We start from the raw sequence: 19,651 nt of genomic DNA on the forward strand, positions 1-19,651 counted from the left end.
AGGGAAAGAAAAAATTTGCCCAGCATAACACTGATACCAAAACTTGCCTAAGACAAAACTAAAATAAGGAACGAGAGATAAGTCTTAGTAATCAATGTAAAAAATCTTAAGTGAAATATCTGTGTAGTGAGTACAACAATTCATTTAGTGAGTATTTTACTGAGGGCTTACTATAGCTTAGCACTGTCCTGGGGAAACAGCAGTGAAAAAAACAAAAATATTGGGACATTTATTACATAATTTGTATATTAATAGGTCAAAAGAAAAAAACAGAATAATCTCTAAGGATGCCCAAAGAAGCATTTGATAAACTTCAATATTCATTCCTAATTTTTAAAATACACTTAATAGAGCAGAACTAGATGGATACATCTTGGACATTGTAGGACCAAATTTGGCTCAAACCAAAAATCTAGCAGGTATGCTTAAAGTATACACTAAAGAATTTTTTAGTTGCAAGTGACCGCTGGCTTCAGCAAAACAGAATTTACTGGCTACCCTTCAGGTAAGGGCTACACAGCTAGATTCAAGGCTTCACATGATGTCATAAAGACCTGGCATTTCTCCAACTCTCAGCTGTACTCTTTTTCATCTTGATTTTATTTTCAGGCTCTGTGGGATGGCAAAATGGCTGCTAGGAGCGCCAGATCTTCATCTGCCCAGGTTCAAAACAAGCAGGAAAATAAGAGTAACTTTACTCAGTTGCTCTTACGTAAATCACAGGATTCATTGTAATCAGCTCAGCTTGGGTTATTTCCCTTTCCTGAACGAATAACTGTGGCCAGAGGAATGTGGTTCCTAACTGGCTAGACTTGAATAACGTTTTACCCCTAGATGCACATGGACTGAGAGTAGAGAAGGAAATGTTCCTGGTAGAAAGAGGAATGTTTGCTAGGTGGCAAATAACACATTAAAACAAAGTTCTGACTCAGAGTAGCAAATAAATAAAATAACTAGGAATAAATTCAGTAAGAAATAAGAAGGACCTATGTTAAAACTCTGTTGAGTAACATAAAAAGGATTTAAATTTATGAAACAGTGTAACTTGTTCCCGAATAAGATTTAATATGAAAAAGAAGTCAGTTTTTTCCCAAATAACTCTGTAAATTCAATATGATCCCAAACACAACGGCAACATAGTTCCCCCTCAAACTTTGACAAAATAATTAGTTCATCTGGAAGAATAAACATGTCAAACTACCCAAGTGACGTCTTTTAAAGTTAAGAATAATAGGAAAATTAGTTCTCCTTATATTAAAGCACGTTATAAAGTTGTAGTAATTTTTAAAGAATGGCATCATTGTAGAAACAGTTGGAGAGATCAGTGAAGAGGAATTAACAACCAAGAAGCATACAAATATTTTAATATTTTAGTGGTTATTAAAGTTTGCTTATTCATTTATTTAGTCAACATCTTATGAGCTCCTGCTATCTGCTATGTACTGTACTATGACTAATCCAGGATAATTAAGACACAGTCTCTATCTGCAATCTAACTTGGGAAAAGTAGAGCATGGGTGTGAGTCAGATAGACTCACATAGACTCACAAGCAGTACTCATTGAGAATGGTATTGCCTGTTTGTGAAATGTTCCAGAGACATAGAATGTAGCAAATAGTCAATAAATGTTATACATTGTTTAAAAATGTGGTAAGAGCTATAATAGATGGTGTGAACAAAGACAGATCTAGTGGTTTACTAAATATTAGAGAAAGCTGGTATTGCTTCCCTTGATCAATTTAATCTGTCTACACCAGGGCTGTCCAGTAGACAGCACAATGATGGAAATGTTCTCTACCTGCATTGTCCAATGTGGTAGCCAGTGGCCATATATAGTTACTGAGTACTTGAAATATAGCTAATGTGACCAAAAAACTGAATTTTAAATTTTATGTAATTTTAGTTAATTTAAATAGCCACATGTAGCTAGTAAACTACCCGATTGGACAATAGAGGTATATATTGCCAAGAGTAATATAAACAGTAATAATCAAACTGAAGTATGATATAATGTTTTATATTATTATCTGGGGATCTGGGAACTATCCTGGTTGTTAATATCAGTTACTTGTTTCACCCCACCCCATGCTCCCTTAAAGTTTCTGAATTCACTTATTGTTTTGCAGTCTTCTGTTGTGATTGAGTCAAATGCACACCCAAGTGTAGGGTCTGGATTTGGGGGGATATGCTGTTGCAGAGACCAGATGGGTTGGAGAGATACAAATAGGTAATTGCTGGCTGAAAGAGACAGTCTCCGGTAACTGGTGCTTTAGACAGAGATTGGAGCTGCTAAAAACAGAACGTTGGGTTGTCTGCTGGCCTCAGTTTCTCCCTCTTATATACACCTCCACAGGTTGTACTTAGTCTGTGAACTTCTTTTCTCTTTCAAATGTACCCTTGACTTTCAGTTACATAAAAATGTCAGAGGGGACAAAGTTACAAACATGGTTTGCCACCCTGTACTATGTTAATGAGAAAAAGAAAAGCAACAAAAACCTTGAGACCAGATTTCTGAGTATAGTCACTGAAAGAAGAATTCTGAATAAGAAAACAGGTAAAGTTACAGATTAAGGCCACAGCAGGGTAAAGAATAAAAACACGGGCATCGAAGTTCCCAGAGGCCACATTCTAGAACACATCATCTCTCTTCTTTGAGACCTGTGCTCTGGGTCAGAAGAGGTGTGTGCAACATGTGTGCCAATCTGGCACACGTTTTCTTAGGCTGTCAAGCTATATCTGATTTAGTAAAGTTAAAAAACAAATTTTTTTTTTTTTTTTGGAGAATTCTAAATTTTTTTACTTGGGATGTAGGGGGACCCTCTAAAATACTGGCCTGAGATAACCTAATCTTCCCTTGGTTATTTCAACAGCTGCAATTTGAGTAGAGGACAGCTTGAGTGGAGATGATGTGAGATACAGTCTCTTCAGTACTATTCAGTGTTGCTTGAAAGGCTTACACATCTGTCCATCCACTGAGGGATGCAAGGGAGCCTCAGAAGTGAGCTTAGTCTACTCCACTTAATGGGTCAAGTAGTAGACTTAATAGTCCAGGGTGAAGAATCCTCTGATTGCTATCTCCTTTCTTCTGTCTAGGGTTATACACATAGACAGAATGTAACCATGTTTTCCTTCGAGAAATATCAAACTTTTAGACTCATTTGTTAACCTCTTGGTTAAACTATTTAAGCTATTGCCTACCACTTTAATTTAAAAATACATCAAATAACAAAAATATATAATTTAGTTCTGAATTATAATCAGTTACAGGAAAGAAAAGTAAGGGAACTGGAGTGAGGTAAAAGAAAAGGTCAGGAAGAAAGAGAGAGACTTAAGACAAATGGTAATCAAAGTAAACTCTTCTTATTTCTGTTGTTTATAAATAAATGATCTATTTTCATAAGGCTTTCATATTCCAATTAGTTGGAATGACCACTGTTCATATTTCAGTCATTCTTCTAAGCACAGGGGGCTTGGGTTTCCAGATGATAACCTTGGCAGCCAAACAAAAGTGCTCTGAACTAGATGGTGTTGCCAGAGCACTTCACCGGCTGGAAGAACTCCAGCCTAGGAATAGATCCAGCCCTGCTCAGAGGTTTTCTCCTCATGACATAAGGATATCTTAGTGGCAGCTGCTGGCTGATGATTTTCTACTAGATAGGTTGTCATTTTCTCTCTTCAGAAGCAACATTTCACTTCTCTTGAGAAGGAGGAACTTCTATTAAGGAGGAGCTTGACTAAGGTGACCTACTTCTGTCTTTACCAAGCAGGCAAGTGAAAAGCAGTTTTACAAGGGTCTTCATTGGGGGTTTCTGTTTCTTTCACAGAGATTGAGACAGTGAAATTGGCCCGTTCTGTCTTCAGTAAACTACACGAGATTTGCTGCAGCTGGGTGAAAGACTTCCCTCTCCGCAGGAGACCCCAGCTTTATTATGAGACATCAATCCATGCCATCAAAAACATGCGCAGGAAAATGGAGGACAAACATGTCTGCATTCCTGACTTTAATATGCTCTTCAACCTAGAGGTAAAGGGCACTTCTGAAGTGTCAGTGAGATTTGGAAAGCAAAACACCATCACAGGCCTGTTTTCTACCGAGAGAACTTCTAATATATTGTAGTAATATCTCTGATAGGTTCGAATGGGACTAAGGGCAAAGTGGCACAAATTTGCTTCCATTAGATTTTACGTTATTTTGAATAGGTAATGCATCCACATGGTTTAGAATTGGAAAATAAAAATCCCTCTCTTATCCTTGTCTCTCAGACACTTCATATCCCCTCCACGGAGGCAAGCAAAGTTACCAGACCTTGTGTAACCTTCCAGAGACATTCTATAAACATATAAACAAAAAAGAAAGCTGTTATATCTCAATAAAGCTGTTTTTAAAAGGAACCTATTTCTATAGTATAATCAAACGTTGTCTATTAAGTTCCCACATTACTATGTTTCTGAAGCAACATAAAACACAAACATAAAAGAATAAATTTAAGACTAAGACAGTTTTCTGATTTCATGTGATTTTACTTTTAAAATCTTGGTTTCTGAGATAGGAAAGTAGCTGAAATTACATTTCATGAATCTCTGTGACTGACAGATTGGATCATATGAGCCTTGTCAACTTAATAACCATTTTCTTGTTATCTTCCTCTTTTTTTTCTATTATGTTAATGCAAACAGATGTAGGTTTGTTTCCTATGCCTGTCACTTGCCGCTTTTCCTCACTCAAGTCCATAACTTAAAAATTACAATGTAGTGATTTATACAACGCACACTGTTTCCTTCATTTAGCAGCTAACTTTAAATTTTGGCTGACTGTCAAGGTCTGATAAGCAGTGATGGTGGGCCGGTAATTGGTGCTTACGTTACAAGAAAGATCAGCTAATACCACACCCATGCAAATGTAACCCCTAAAGGCTGTACTGTGATAAACAGCCCTTAAATCACTGCACCCACTTGAAGATTATACTCAGGTTTGAGGGCATCATGGCCGTTTGTTGACCTGGTTGGTTTTCATTTTGCCTCAAAAGTCAACCCAAAGGCCTAACTCAGAAAGGAGCACTTTGCTGTAGTGAAACAGACCTTGAGGGCAACTTGGGAACGTATTTAGAACCTTATAAATTTTCACACCCTTTTAAAAAATTTTTATTTATTTATTTTTGGCTGCGCACGTGCTTTCTCTAGTTGCGGCGAGCGGGGGCTACTCTTCGTTTTGGTTTGCCGGCTTCGCGGGCTTCTCATGGCGGTGGCTTCTCTGTTGCGGAGCACAGGCTCTAGGCGCACGGGCTTCAGTAGTTGTGGCGCATGGGCTTAGCTGCTCCACGGCATGTGGGATCTTCCCGGACCAGGGCTCGAACCCGTTTCCCCTGCATTGGCAGGCGGATTCTTAACCGCTGCACCACCAGGGAAGCCCCTCACACCCTTTGATTTGATAATTTCACTTTTTAAAAAAAATTATTTTATGTATTTAATTTTGGCTGCATTGGGTCTTCATTGCTGCGCGCGGGCTTTCTCTAGTTGCGGCGAGCGGGGGCTGCTCTTCGTTGTGGTGTGCAGGCGTCTCATTGCGGTGGCTTCTCTTGTTGCCGAGCACAGGCTCTAGGCTCACAGGCTTCAGTAATTGTGGCTCGCGGGCTCTAGAGCGCAGGCTCAGTAGTCATGGCACATGGGCTTTGTTGCTCTGTGGCAAGTGGGATCTTCCCGGCCCAGGGCGCGAACCCGTGTCCCCTGCATTGGCAGGTGGATTCTTAACCACTGCGCCACCAGGGAAACCCGATAATTTCACTTTTACTTTTATAAGGTAAAAGAAATGCAGGAAATCCTTACATGTTTTGTTTGACATAAATGTTTTACACAACATAGTCAATAATAAAAAACTGGAAATGATCTAAGTCATATATAGGAAATGATTACTATGATATGCTCATAAGATGTATAGTACTTATCCATTTAAATACTTAATGACTTGGGGGAAATGCTAATGATATGGCAAATAACCAAGAGCAGGATATAAAATTTTATGTACATTATGATTCTAATTTTATTTTATTAAAAATTTATATTTATAGAAAAAAGACTGGTTATCTGTGGATGGTGGGATTAGAGATATTTATTTCCTTCTGTACACTTCTTCTTAGTCCAAGTAAACATACATTATCTTTTTTAAAAAACTGAAGTATAGTTGATTTACAGTGTTGTGTTAGTTTCTGGTGTACAGCGACGTGACTCAGTTATTATATATATATATATATATATATATATATATATATATATATATTCTGAAGAATACATATATATATTCTTTTTCACATTCTTTTCCATTATGCCTTATTATAGGGTATTGAATATAGTTCCCTGTGCTAAACAGTAGGACCTTGTTGTTTATCAGTTTTATGTATTTTAGTTTGTATCTGCTAGTCCCAACCTCCTAGTTTATTTCTCCCCACCCACTTTCCCCTTTGGTAACCATAAGTTTGTTTTCTATGTCTGTGAGTCTGTTTCTGTTTCATAAATAAGTTCATTTGTGTCATATTTTAGATTCTACATATAAGTGATATATGGTATTTGTCTTTCTGTCTGACTTACTTCACTTAGTATGATAATCTCTAGGTCCATCTATGTTGCTGCAAATGGCATTATTTCCTTTTTACGGCTGAGTAATATTCCATTACACACACACACACACACACACACACACACCAACACACAGACACACTCACACACATACCACATCTTCTTTATTCATTCATCTGTCGATGGACATTTAAGTTGCTTCCATAGACGTACGTTATCTTTATAACAGGGAAGACATCAGTATTTCTTTTAAAGAGATCCACTTGGCTCCTTTGTTTCTTCTGATGTTATATTGTTTAAGAATCTCCTCACCAATCTCACATTGTTTAAAGTTATATTCTCATGCCCACATAAAGCTATTATTGCCCCCTTCCTCTTTGTGATGATCCCATATCAGCCCACTCATCATTTAAAAACTGCTCGGATGAATTGGGAGATTGGGATTGACATATATACACTAATCTGTATAGAATGGGTAACTAATAAGAACCTACTGTATAAAAAAAAAAAAAAAATTCAAAAATTCAAAAAAACCCCAAAACCAAAAACCACTGCTTGGACATGCAGTTTTTCAATTTTACCCTCATCCTGCCAATTGAGCTGTTTAAAAATGAGTACATTAAAAAAAATTTACTGCTATTTATTTTAAATAAGAATTTTTTATCGAGGTATTTTGATTTATAATTAGTTTCAGGTGTGCAATATAGTGATTCAGAATTTTTATAGATTATATAGTCCATTTAAAGTTATTATAAAATATTGGCTGTATTCCCTGTGCTATACATTATATCCTTGTAGCTTATTTATTTTATATATAGTCATTTGTGTCTCTTAATCCCCTACCCTTACATTGCCCCCCCTTCCCTCTCCCCATTGGTAATCACTAGTTTGTTCTCTGTATCTGTGAGCCTATTTCCATTTTGTTATATTAATTTTTTATTTAGATTGCACATACAAGTGATAATATATAGTATTTGTCTTTCTCTGTCTGACTTGTTTCACTAAACGTAATGCCCTCCAAGTCTATCCATGTTGTTGCAAACAGCAAAATTACATTCTTTTTTATGGCTGAGTACCATTCTATTTTGTGTGTGTGTGTGTGTGTGTGTGTGTGTGTGTGTGTATACATACACACCACATCTCTTTATCCCTTTTTTAAAAATTGAATTATAGTTGATTTACATTATTAGTTTCAAGTATACAGCATAGTGATTCAGTATTTTTACAGATTATATTCCATTAAAAGTTATTAGAAGAATAATGGCTATAATTCCCTGTACTATATAATATATCCTTGTTGCTTATTTATTTTATACATAGTAGTTTATATCTCCGAATCCTATATCCCTATCTCACCCCTCCCCTCTTCCCACTCCCCACTAGTAACCACTAGTTTGTTTTCTATATCTGTGAGTCTGCTTCTGTTTTATTATATACGTTTGTTTGGTTTATTTTTTAGATTCTACATATAAGCGATATCATATAGTATCTGTCTTTCCCTGTTTGACTTATTTCACTAAGCATAATATTCTCTAGGTCTATCTGTGTTGTTGCAAATGGCAGAATTTCTTTTTTATGGCTGAATAATATATATCTATTTCACATCTTCTTTATCCACTCATCTATTGATGGACACTTGGGTTGTTTCCTTATCTTGGCAATTGTAAATAGTGCTGCTGTGAACATTGAGGTGCAGGTATCTTTTTGAATTAGTGTTTTTGTTTTTTCTGGATATATACCCAGGAATGGAATCGCTGGATCATATGGTAGTTCTATTTTTAGTTTTTTGAGGAGCATCCATATTGTTTTCCACAGTGGCTGCATCAATTTACATTCCCATCAACAGTGTAGGAGGTTCCCTTTTCTCTACATTCTCTCCAACATTTGTTATTTGTGTTCTTCCTGATGATGGCCATTCAGATAGGTGTGAGGTGATATCTCTTTGTTCCTTTGATTTGCATTTCTCTGATAATTAGCCATGTTGAGTGTCTTTTCATATGCCTGTTAGTCATCTGTGTATCTTCTTTGGAAAAATGTCTATTCAGGTCTTCTGCCCATTTTTTTTGATTGGGTTATTTGGGTTTTTTTGATATTGACTTTGTATGAACTATTTATATAATAAATAGTATATAATGTATTTATAAATGTATATAAATACATTTATATTTTATATATTTAATATGTTTTTTAACATATTATATATATTTTAATATAGTTTGGATATTACTCCCTTGTCGAAAAATGAGTACTTCTTTAGTACAAGGTAGAAATTCTACATGTCAGAAGTTTTTTTCTAAAGAGTTCTATTTATCAATGTCACCTTCAGTGGCATTATAGATGGTTTGATTATATTGCGAAATTAACTAGTTGTAATAATCTGTATTAGATATAGATTTCATAATATTAGGTTGTATCATTACTCTATGGACATTTATATTTGGTACTTTTGTAAATGTAGTAGTTCGTTTAAAAAGAACTTTTTCAAAGCACAAATATACCTGTTGTTTTAGTATATTTTAGTAGTCCTTCCAAATTCCCATGAGATACCAACTCATCCCTACCTAATAGATGAAAAAACAAGCACAAGAAAATTATATGCTTTACTTTGTATATTTTATTCACTTTGAATGACAGGGCCTGGACTCAACTGAACTCTCCAAGAGCCCAAGGAAGAAGTCAAAGCTTCCAAATGAAAATCATTACATAGTGTTGCCTAAAAGGAGCCCAGAACTCACTGAGAGTTCAGTGAGTTACAGATCTCCTAAGTGAGCTAGAGCTGAGGTTTAAACACTTGAGTTGAAGAGAAAGAAAAAACTAAGTACTTAATGAGTTAAATGTACTCTCGTGATTAGGCTTCCGTTGTCGAGACAAATCACAGGTTTGGAAGACTCTCTTCTGGCAGCTGCCATAGGGCTTCAAGCAGAGGGTGAGCTAGGACATGTGAAGCTACATATTGAATTAGGGGATGAGGTAAAGACATACAGACATCTGATGTGGTTCAAGTTCGGGTAACCAATTTAGAGACTGTGTTATTTATGGTGAGAATACAATGTGACCATGAATGATTTATGAAGGCGATATCATAGTTTAGAGGTATGTGTATGCTTTCATTTTCTCTGTGTATTTTAAACAATCTAACATAATTGGCCTTGTGCTTGGAAGGCCAGTTATTTCCTATTGTTCTCAGTTTCTGATTTTATTAAAGTACTTTCATTTTGACAAAAATCCTCAATCCAGAACAGCCTTTGCTTTAATTCCTCCTCATATCTTCTCTTTCTCCCCCTCCCCACAACTTATAACAGCAACTTTGAAGCCAATGTATGTAGGTGGTTTCCATGGTGCAAGACAACAGCTTTCACAGGGAGAGAGGGCGCTTCAGCCTGAGCTAATTGGGCATGACGTGTTCCAGTGTTCTGGTGTGTAAACACAGATGCCCTAATGTTGCAGGTATTTTAGCATTTGATCAGGCACGTCAGAAACGGGAAACATTTAGTCTCATTATCTGGGTGACAAAGCAGTGGAGGAGGATGGGCAACAGTGCGGGGGATTGGCTCATTTGAGTCATGCTATACCTAACTCCCTTAACTGTTTCTGTGTTCCTATTGGCAGGACCAGGAAGAACAAGCTTACTTTGCAGTGTTTGATGGCCATGGGGGAGTGGACGCTGCCATTTATGCCTCCATTCACCTGCATGTTAACTTAGTACGCCAGGAGATGTTCCCCCATGATCCTGCTGAGGCCCTGTGCCGGGCCTTCCGGGTCACTGACGAGCGGTTTGTACAGAAAGCAGCCAGGGAGGTATGCCGTTTCCACATAAATTCCAGCCATGATGTATTAGCTGAGATCTACTTGTTCTGTGGCTAAAAGGCTATTTTGGATTTTCTCTTGTGGTAGACATTATTTAAAGCTCTCTTCCAAACTATATTCTTGACACACAGTATTGGATTGTTGTAGTTCTAACTCCCTCTTTAGGAATAGATTTAGTGGGGTGCTATGATGTACTGTATAGAAACTCCCAAGCTATAATTTTCTAGAAAGCCAGTCCATTGCTGGATCTGGCAGGTGACTTTTATCTTATTCACCATTGCCTGTCAGGTTCACACCAGGACCATCTCTCTAAGCAGACTTTTGCTGACAAAATCTGGATATGGTGATTAAAACAGTGGTCTATAAAAGAGAAACAGAAGCTGGGATTTCTCGATACAGTTGGTCCTAAATGGGTCGGCAGTGTTTTGCTGTGTATCTCTTGAAGAAAGTTTTGCTTGGAGAGAGTGAATCCTTAGATGATCCTTGAACTGATTTTCTCTTAACAGGAAGAAAGGTCAGAGCTCATGTCCTAATTTCTTAAGGTTAATCAGACCTAAGGTTTTACTCTGAATGAATGACAGGGGCTCTAAATTAAGATCTAAAAGTAAAAATTTTAATCTATTATCATTCTGGGCATTGGTACACAATTAACTACAGGACTTTATGTTCATTTCCAACTAGGGACTAACAGGAAGAGAATAACTTTTAATTTTAAAAAGTAATTGTAGAATTGTATACACACAGAAAATAAGACTCCTGCCCTATGACTTAAACATTATTAACTCTTTTTGAAATGGAGAGAACAGGGTAATCATTGAATCCTTTTCTTTGATCTCATAGTTATGCTACACAGCAACAGTGGGGTTTGGAATTAATGAAGCAATAATTCAGAACTACTTGGTGTTAAGCAAGGGCAGTATTCTCTATCTCCCCACCTGCACCCCAGGTTTAGTTAATATGCATATCCAACAGTAGTAACCACTGTGGTCTGCAAATAGAGGTGGGGCTAGAAAACAAAATACAGTTATTGACCTCAGACTGCCAGTCTCTGGAGGGCCAGCATTGCTTGGTTCTGCCTGTCTTGGAGCTGCCGGCTGTCATCATTCTGACTGAGGACAAGACCTGGCCCCTGAGAGGTGATCTGTACATCATCAACGTGAAACTAAGAGAATCACCTTGTCTTCCTCATCCTCCGTCCTATCCATTTTAAACTCTGTGTCCTCAAAATCATGGCTTTTTTTTCTGACCGTGTTCACCTCATTTGCTTTGCCAATGATCCTAGTGTCTCTTAGTCTTGCCAGCAGTTCTCGTGAATAATTTAGGTTTGTCTCAGCAGTTACTTTTCTCCTTGTGCTTCCATGTGCTGCTAACTGCTGGGAAGAAAGTAGCTATTCCTGTTGTGCAGCAGCCCTGCCTCCTGTTCTCTCAGGGGCATATGTACTGAAGTGTCTTTATCGTGTGTTCCAGGGGGCTGAGGTTTTGAACATTCTGTGTGGGAAGACATTTTATTGGTGGGTGAGGATTTATAACAAACTTTCCCTATATAGGGAGAATGAGAAGTTGTTTTCTCATTGGATACAAGGGGCCTTCTACCATCTTGACGCATTGGTTCTAATTTAGGCCAAGTCCTTAGTAACAGAAAGTCATGCTCGTTTGGTAGTGACTCATGTCAAATGGAGATGTCATTTTAGGATAGTAGTATCAAGTACATTAAGTACAGTGGTACTGAGCTATTGTGATGAAATTCCAGGCTGTTTGTTTTTTTATGCAGTGTTCCAAAAGCAAAGGTCCCTAAAATTATTGTAGGAAATTTTATTTTTGTTTTTTAAAGGTACAAGCAACTTAGCACTCCAGGGCTCCTGTTTTAATATCCAGAGTATGGAAGCATTTGTTGTGTACACACCAGATGCTTTGTATGTTATTTTATGAAGCCAGGACTCTCCCCCTGAACAAAACAGAGACCAGAGTATGGAAATCTTTACTCTAAGGACTGCTATAGTGGCTTAGCACTGGACTAGGAGGAAAAAATTTCAGTTCTGTTCTAATCAGTTACCTGATCTTGGGCAAGTCACATAACCTGCCATAGTACCTGTGTATAAAATGGAATGGATAATTGTCTCTGCCTTGCATATCACAGATAAAATGGATCTGTATGTGTGTGTGCACATATAAATACATACAAGCACATAAGAATGCACTGAGAAATGGGAATTGCTATTTGTGAAATCGAGTTATTAGTAGTCTAGCTTCCAACTGAAAAGTTTGTATTACCTATAAATTGCTTCTCAATGAGAATTTGCTGTCTACTTATTTTTAGTGACTCTTATTTAAATTACTTTCAGAGCTTAAGATGCGGGACCACAGGAGTGGTGACTTTTATCAGAGGCAACATGCTACATGTGGCCTGGGTAGGTGATTCCCAGGTTATGCTTGTGAGAAAGGGCCAAGCTGTTGAACTAATGAAGCCACACAAACCGGACAGAGAGGTAAGTGTGGTCTGTTCTGTTAGGGCACATGCCACAAAGGCAGTTTTCCAGTCACTGATTTTCACTTATTATTATAATTATCACCATTATCTCAGTAGCCATGCCCACCTTCCAAAGGAAAAATAAAGAGAACCCTTTCCAGGAAGCTGATGAGTATTATATCTGTTGTTTACTGTTAAGGTAGATGAATAAATCCTGAATCCAGTTATTTGCTTCTTTCTATTACATTACTGTACAGGATGAAAAGCAGCGAATTGAGGCCCTTGGAGGTTGTGTAGTCTGGTTTGGTGCCTGGAGGGTGAATGGAAGTCTGTCGGTCTCCAGAGCTATTGGTAGGAAAAACCGATTAATTTTTGTTTCTCCAAACTTCCTTTTCCAGAACACTGTCTTATATTAATCTGATACAACAAGGGAACCTGAGAAAATAACAGATTTTCAGAGTGCTTATTACTGTTTAAAATAACATTTGGATAATGCTTCTTTTAATTAATTATTTAACCTACTCATTTATATAAATTCCATTCTTAAAAGAACTATATTAAGAAATGTTCTCTTACAAGTTTCTTTTTTTAATGGAAGCCTTTAATCTTTAACATACAAATCTGCTTAAAACCACAGTGATTTTCATTCCATTTTGGGTCATACTTAGCTTAAATAAGTACTTGCCATAAAATAGAAGCTTCCCCCCCATATTTTACCTTCCTTATTGTATCTTTAGTTTTTTCAATGAATTCTAAAATGACACAAATAATGTGCTTTTTAGATGAAAACAATTTTTACTACATTAAAATTAGAAAACTAATTTTACTATATGTGGAATATAGTAATGTGTCAGATAACACTGGGGTTTCAGCGAATCTGCTTCCCTGGACCTAAATTCTTTAAAAGAAGGGGAAGTCGATAAAACTCTTTGTCTAAAATTGAGAGAGTAAACAGCTAAGCTGTTTGGACAGAATGCAAAGGTGTAGTTCAAAGAACTGGGCTATAAGTACTGTTTCTGTCTGTTTCACTTTTGCACCTGGGTCTATTGCTTTAGGCTTCATGGCTCAGCTCCACTTTATGTTTTTTTTTTAAAAGAACAAATCAAAGTGCGTGTGTCTGTATGGGTCGTATGCATATATGCATATAAACTGCAGTTCTCGGTCACTGCCTCCTAAATAAATGAAGAAGTCTGACATAGGGATAACATGGACAAATGGAATTGAGGTCTAATCCCCACATTTTGCTTATCATCACCAAAATATTCCAGGAACATTAACAGAATCTCAAAGGACTGATTTCAGTTTCACCACTGATGTGATTTCCCTCCTACTCTTTGGGAAGGTGCTGGCAAGCTGTGAAGTGGCCCAAATGGGAGCAGCAGAGGCTGAGAGAGAAGGAGGGAGCTCAGAGATTCTGCAGTACCTCTTGAAAAACTGAGAGCTGGCTTTACCTTAGACTGAGGGAATTATTAGGAACTCTGGAATAAGGCCAAAAGGGAGAAATTTCTGATTTCTAAAACACACCCTCAAATAGAATTATTTTTGACAACTCCAACCAAAGACCTCTTCTCTTGATCTGTCTTTGAGTATTGAGAAGTAACTTTAATGCTTGTTATAGAACCAACTTTATACTAGAGGATACTTATCATTTCTTGCTTCTAAAAATATGACACAAGGGGGAAAAGCAGGGAAAGAATGTCCTTGAATAAGTGACAATCTAAGAGAAAACCAGGCTGACTTCAGAGAGGAAGTGACTTCTGAAGTGGACATGGAGAATAGTGTGCAGAGAAGGACATCCCAGGTACGGCGAATACAAACACATGGGCATCTCAAAGGGCATGTCTTGTTTTAGGAACAGTGACAAGTGCAGGAGGCTGGGGCAGAGGGTGGGAGAGGGAAGAGAGAAGTGTTGGCACCAGAGTGCAAAGGGGCTTAAATGCCAGGCTAAGTGTCTGGACTTTGTCAGGTGAATAAGACGAGGGCCCATGTGGTCAGGTTTGTATTTATAAATGTTTGTAATAATTATGGAAGACGAACTAGAGTAGAAAGCCTAGATGAGAGGTCATTCAGGAGGCTGTTGATACAACTTGTTTCAGAGATAGGACAGCTAAAAACGGGATACAGAGGAGGGTATAAATTGCTGAGACAGAAACGACAGTTTGTGGGGGAAGAGGAAAGTTAACTTCCAGGTTTCGGACTTGTGTGACTGAGAAGACGATAAAACATTTGTAATAAAGCAGCAGCAGCAGTTTGGGAGTGGGGAGGAGGGCAGATAATGAGTTCATTTTGGACATATTTTATATTCTAGGTGCCTGTGGGATGTCTTGGAAGAGATAATTTATATGCAATTGGAAATACAGATCTGGACCTGAGCAGAGTTCTGAGTTAGAGATATGGGAATTCATCCCATTTTGGCAATAATATTAGCAACCTGTGAAGTGGTGGTGGTGGTGGTGGTGGTGGTGGTGGTGGTGGTGGTGTGTGTGTGTGTGTGTGTGTGTTAGTTGAAACTACAGGAATGGATGACCTTGCCGTGTGTGTGTGTGTGTGTGTGTGTGTGTGTGTGTGTGTGTGAGTTGAAACTACAGGAATGGATGACCTTGCCCAGGAATATTTCGTGTGAAGAGAGACCAAGGATGGGACTAACATGAACTCATGCTCTCTGGGCTTGTACCTTGGCTCTGCCACTTTACCAGCTGCGGGTCTTGAGAAACTTACTGCACTGCTCTGTATCTGTTTGTCCCTTAGTAAAGCAGGAATAGTAACAGTATCTAACTCATAGAGTTTCTGTATTAAATGGCATAATACACACACCACACTTAGAACCCTGTCTGGCACAGTCTTAGCACACAATGATTTTTGGTGATTTTAAGTGAAGGAGCCAGTGAAGAAAATCAGGAAGGGATCAGAGATATAGAAATGGGGTATCACAGATGCTGGGGAAGGGGGTTTCTAGGAGTATGTAGTCAACAGGGTCAAATGCTGCAGAGGTCAAGTCATAGAATTTTGAAAATAGAAAATGGTTGTGGATATAGGTGAGTCACTAAAGTTTTTTTTTTTTTTAAGTCAGAGGGAGGAATTGAGGGAATTCAGGCCTGATAAACTTAATTTTCTTTGAAGTAGGAAATTAGGCCATCTACCAAAATCCAGTAACTTAATTGGAAAGAGTTGAAGAATGTGAGAAAGATTTGGAAAGCTCATGGAATAAAATAGGGGCTAAATAAGGACAAGAAAAAGGACTCCTGGGACTTCCCTGGTGGCGCAGTGGTTAAGAATCTGCCTGCCAATGCAGGGGACACGGGTTCGAGCCCTGGTCCGGGAAGATCCCACATACTGCGGAGCAACTGAGCCCGTGCGCCACAACTACTAAGCCTGCGCTCTAGGGCCTGTGAGCCACAACTACTGAGCCCACACTCCAGAACTACTGATGCCCACACACCTAGAGCCTGTGCTCGGCAACAAGAGAAGCCACCGCAATGAGAAGCCCGTGCACCACAACAAGAAGTAGCCCCCGCTCGCCGCAACTAGAGGAAGCCAGGGCACAGCAATGAAGACCCAACACAGCCATACATAAATAAATAAATAAATTAATTAATTAATTAAAAAGAAAAAGGACTCCTGAGCAGAGTTCAACTCTACTTAGAAAGTAAATAACACTTAACACTTTAAAAATAAAACGCTTTTCAACTGTTTCTCCCCATGAGCCCTTCAGATTCATGATCCAAAGTTGACAAGAGGCATATGTTATCTAGCATATGGAGAGAGAAAGTTTTAGACAAAAGGATGTTGCCATTTCTACAATGAAATGGATAATTATGCCCTCCCACCAAATTTGGGGGCAAAATGTCATGAATTTGACATCCAACAGTAGATCAGGTGAAAAGCCAGAATTTTGGCAGCATTTTCTCTGTGCAGATCTTTGTATGTTCTGTTCCAAACTAACAGTTGCAGTAGCCTTTTAATTGAAGCACTAAGATTTTTGGGAACAGTATGACTCAGAACACATTTATTTTTAGAGTTGGAATTCAGAAAATAATGATGATAATAATACAGTCAGGTGGAGTAGGGAATGGGGAAATTTAGTAAAGTGGATTGGTGGAGGACACTGAATCCCCAGTGATTGGAAGTTCTGTTTTTGATTTTGTTTTTGTTTTTTGGTTTTTTTTTTGCGGTATGCGGGCCTCTCACTGTTGTGGCTTCTCCCATTGCGGAGCACAGGCTCTGGACGCGCAGGCTCAGCGGCCATGGCTCATGGGCCCAGCTGCTCCGCGGCATGTGGGATCTTCCCGGACCGGGGCACGAACCCGTGTCCCCTGCATCGGCAGGCGGACTCTCAACCACTGCATCACCAGGGAAGCCTGATTGGAAGTTTTAATTAGCTTTAACAGGCTATTGGGAGGTGCCATAGTATAGCAGTGAAGTTGACGAAATCAAAACCATACTTGAGGAAGATGGTTCTGGCTACCTTAGTCTGTGAAAAAGACTAGTTTATTACTTTGTAGATGAACTAACCCAGGTAATTAAATATTAAGTAAGTATCTGTTGTTCAGGGTGTCCCGTCATGCAGCCTGCTCGTTAGGGTATGTGGCCCACAGTGGTTCTAGCAGAGTTATCCATAGGGTTCCCATTGAGCTTTAAGGGCCTATTTGAGGATTAAACAGGGATGTTAAATATTGGAGAGAACTTTCCTTGGGTAGGAGAGAACCTATAACAGATATCAGAAACAGTGACAATATGGCCACATCGTTTAAGTAAGTATATGTAACTTCATTTTATCTTCCCCTAAGCAGATAGTTCAGTTTTAGTACAATAAAATGGACAGTAATTGAAGAGGGTTTGTAAGTAACAAATGCTAAGATCTGGATGCAGGCAGTCTGACTCCAGGGCTTGCACTGTTAACCACTATAAGCTATATGCTACCGCTTTAAGAATGATAAAGCATTCTGTAAAAAAAAAAAAAAAAAATTTTTTTTAACTACTGTTTGCCAATGAATTATGATACCCTAAACTAGGAACTATTGCTCAATACTCCATGTTTTTTATGTAAAGAAGTAAATGAGTATCCCTTGTAGTAATGTTATTTGGTTACCCAACAGGCAAAGGACCTGTTTGCTAAGGCTCTCTCCAAGTACTAAAGGAAAACAACGAATATAAACAAGCAAGGGATCTGGAAGTGCTCTGGATCTGAAAGTTCCAAAATGCACTGTAGATGATGAATTATCTCAGTAATCTGGTGACAGAAACCTAGCTTAGTTGGGCCCCAGGTCTCCAGTCTGTTGCCACTCCAAGCACCCAATATTCAAGTACAAATTACTCCCTAACAGTTACCTCTATCTTTGCTGATACTGTTCCCTCAACAGAGGACCCTTCTCTGCTTAGGCCATTTGAGCTGGCCATAAACATTTTTACATGCAAGATAAACCAAAATCTGACCTATTTTCTAATTCCCACAGGAGATGCTGAACATAAGCCATATATCTGTGGGGATGCAGATTCTGCCTCTACTGTTTTGGATGGAACTGAAGACTACCTCATTCTGGCCTGTGATGGCTTCTATGATACCGTGAACCCTGATGAGGCAGTGAAAGTTGTGTCTGATCACTTGAAGGAGAATAATGGAGACAGCAGCATGGTTGCCCACAAATTAGTGGCATCAGCTCGTGATGCTGGGTCAAGTGATAACATCACTGTTATTGTGGTATTCCTGAGGGACATGAACAAAGCTGTAAATGTTAGTGAGGAATCAGATTGGACAGAGAACTCTTTTCAAGGAGGGCAAGAAGATGGTGGGGATGATAAGGAGAATCATGGAGAGTGCAAACGCCCTTGGCCTCAGCACCAGTGCTCAGCACCAGCCGATCTAGGCTATGATGGGCGTGTGGATTCATTCACTGATAGAACTAGCCTGAGCCCAGGGTCCCAAATCAACGTGCTGGAAGACCCAGGCTACCTAGATCTCACACAAATAGAAGCAAGCAAACCTCACAGTGCCCAGTTTTTGCCACCAGTTGAGATGTTTGGTCCTGGTGCACCAAAGAAAGCAAATTTTATTAATGAGCTAATAATGGAGGAAAAATCAGTTCAATCATCATTGCCTGAACGGAGTGGTGCTGGAGAGTTTCCCTCTTCTTTTAATTTGGGTTCAGCAGGAGAGTTTCCCTCTTCTTTTAATTTGGGTGCAGCAGGGCAGCAGATATGCAGAATGGAGAGCTTGTCTCCTGTTTGTTCTAGGCTGGAAAATGAACAGTTCAAATTCCTGGGAAAGAGAGTTTCTAGATTGTATCGTTTACACTACCACTACTCAAAGAGGCGGCACGGATTCAGGTTTAATCCAAAGTTTTATTCTTTTCTCTCCGCTCGAGAGCCTTCCCACAAAACAGGCACTAGCCTGTCCTCACTTATTCGAAGTGGGAAGAGAAATAGGATGTTAAGAAGTTCTCTGCCATGGAGACAAAACAGTTGGAAAGGGTACAGTGAAAACATGATGGGGAAGCTTAAAAAGAGTAATGCTGTTCCATACCCAGCTCTTCCCTGGAGTTTTAAAATATAATAAATAACTTTCTCTTTAAAGTAGGCTAGCTAGCTCTTCCCCAATAAAGACATCACTATCAGAGTAGAAACAAGGTAGACATTTCTGAAATATTGTGTGCTTCATTATGATGAGCCGTGGATGGCTCAACTCTTAAATGTAAATAGATCTCTAGGAAACTCACTACAGTGTTTTCAATCTAATAAAAAAGTACTGGCGGTTTCACTAGCAAAATTATACACCTGGTCCCAGTGACGTGTCTCTGTACCTACGTACCA

The 19,651-nt window shown here is 38.7% G+C and overlaps 1 protein-coding gene across 1 annotated transcript in view; it reads left to right on the forward strand.

Annotated features, from left to right (window-relative positions):
* PPM1E (protein phosphatase, Mg2+/Mn2+ dependent 1E) overlaps positions 1 to 19,394 on the forward strand; it is a 187,541-nt gene extending 168,147 nt beyond the window's left edge. Inside the window, exons 3-7 of the mRNA XM_007449065.1 lie at positions 3,825 to 4,024; positions 10,180 to 10,368; positions 12,720 to 12,863; positions 13,102 to 13,195; positions 18,298 to 19,394. Of these exons, the coding sequence (XP_007449127.1) occupies positions 3,825 to 4,024; positions 10,180 to 10,368; positions 12,720 to 12,863; positions 13,102 to 13,195; positions 18,298 to 19,394 (1,724 nt within the window). The remainder of the gene's footprint in view (positions 1 to 3,824; positions 4,025 to 10,179; positions 10,369 to 12,719; positions 12,864 to 13,101; positions 13,196 to 18,297) is intronic.
* Positions 19,395 to 19,651: the final 257 nt, after the last annotated feature.

Source organism: Lipotes vexillifer, unplaced genomic scaffold, assembly GCF_000442215.2.
Source record: "Lipotes vexillifer unplaced genomic scaffold, Lipotes_vexillifer_v1.1 scaffold433, whole genome shotgun sequence".
NCBI lineage: Eukaryota > Metazoa > Chordata > Mammalia > Artiodactyla > Lipotidae > Lipotes > Lipotes vexillifer.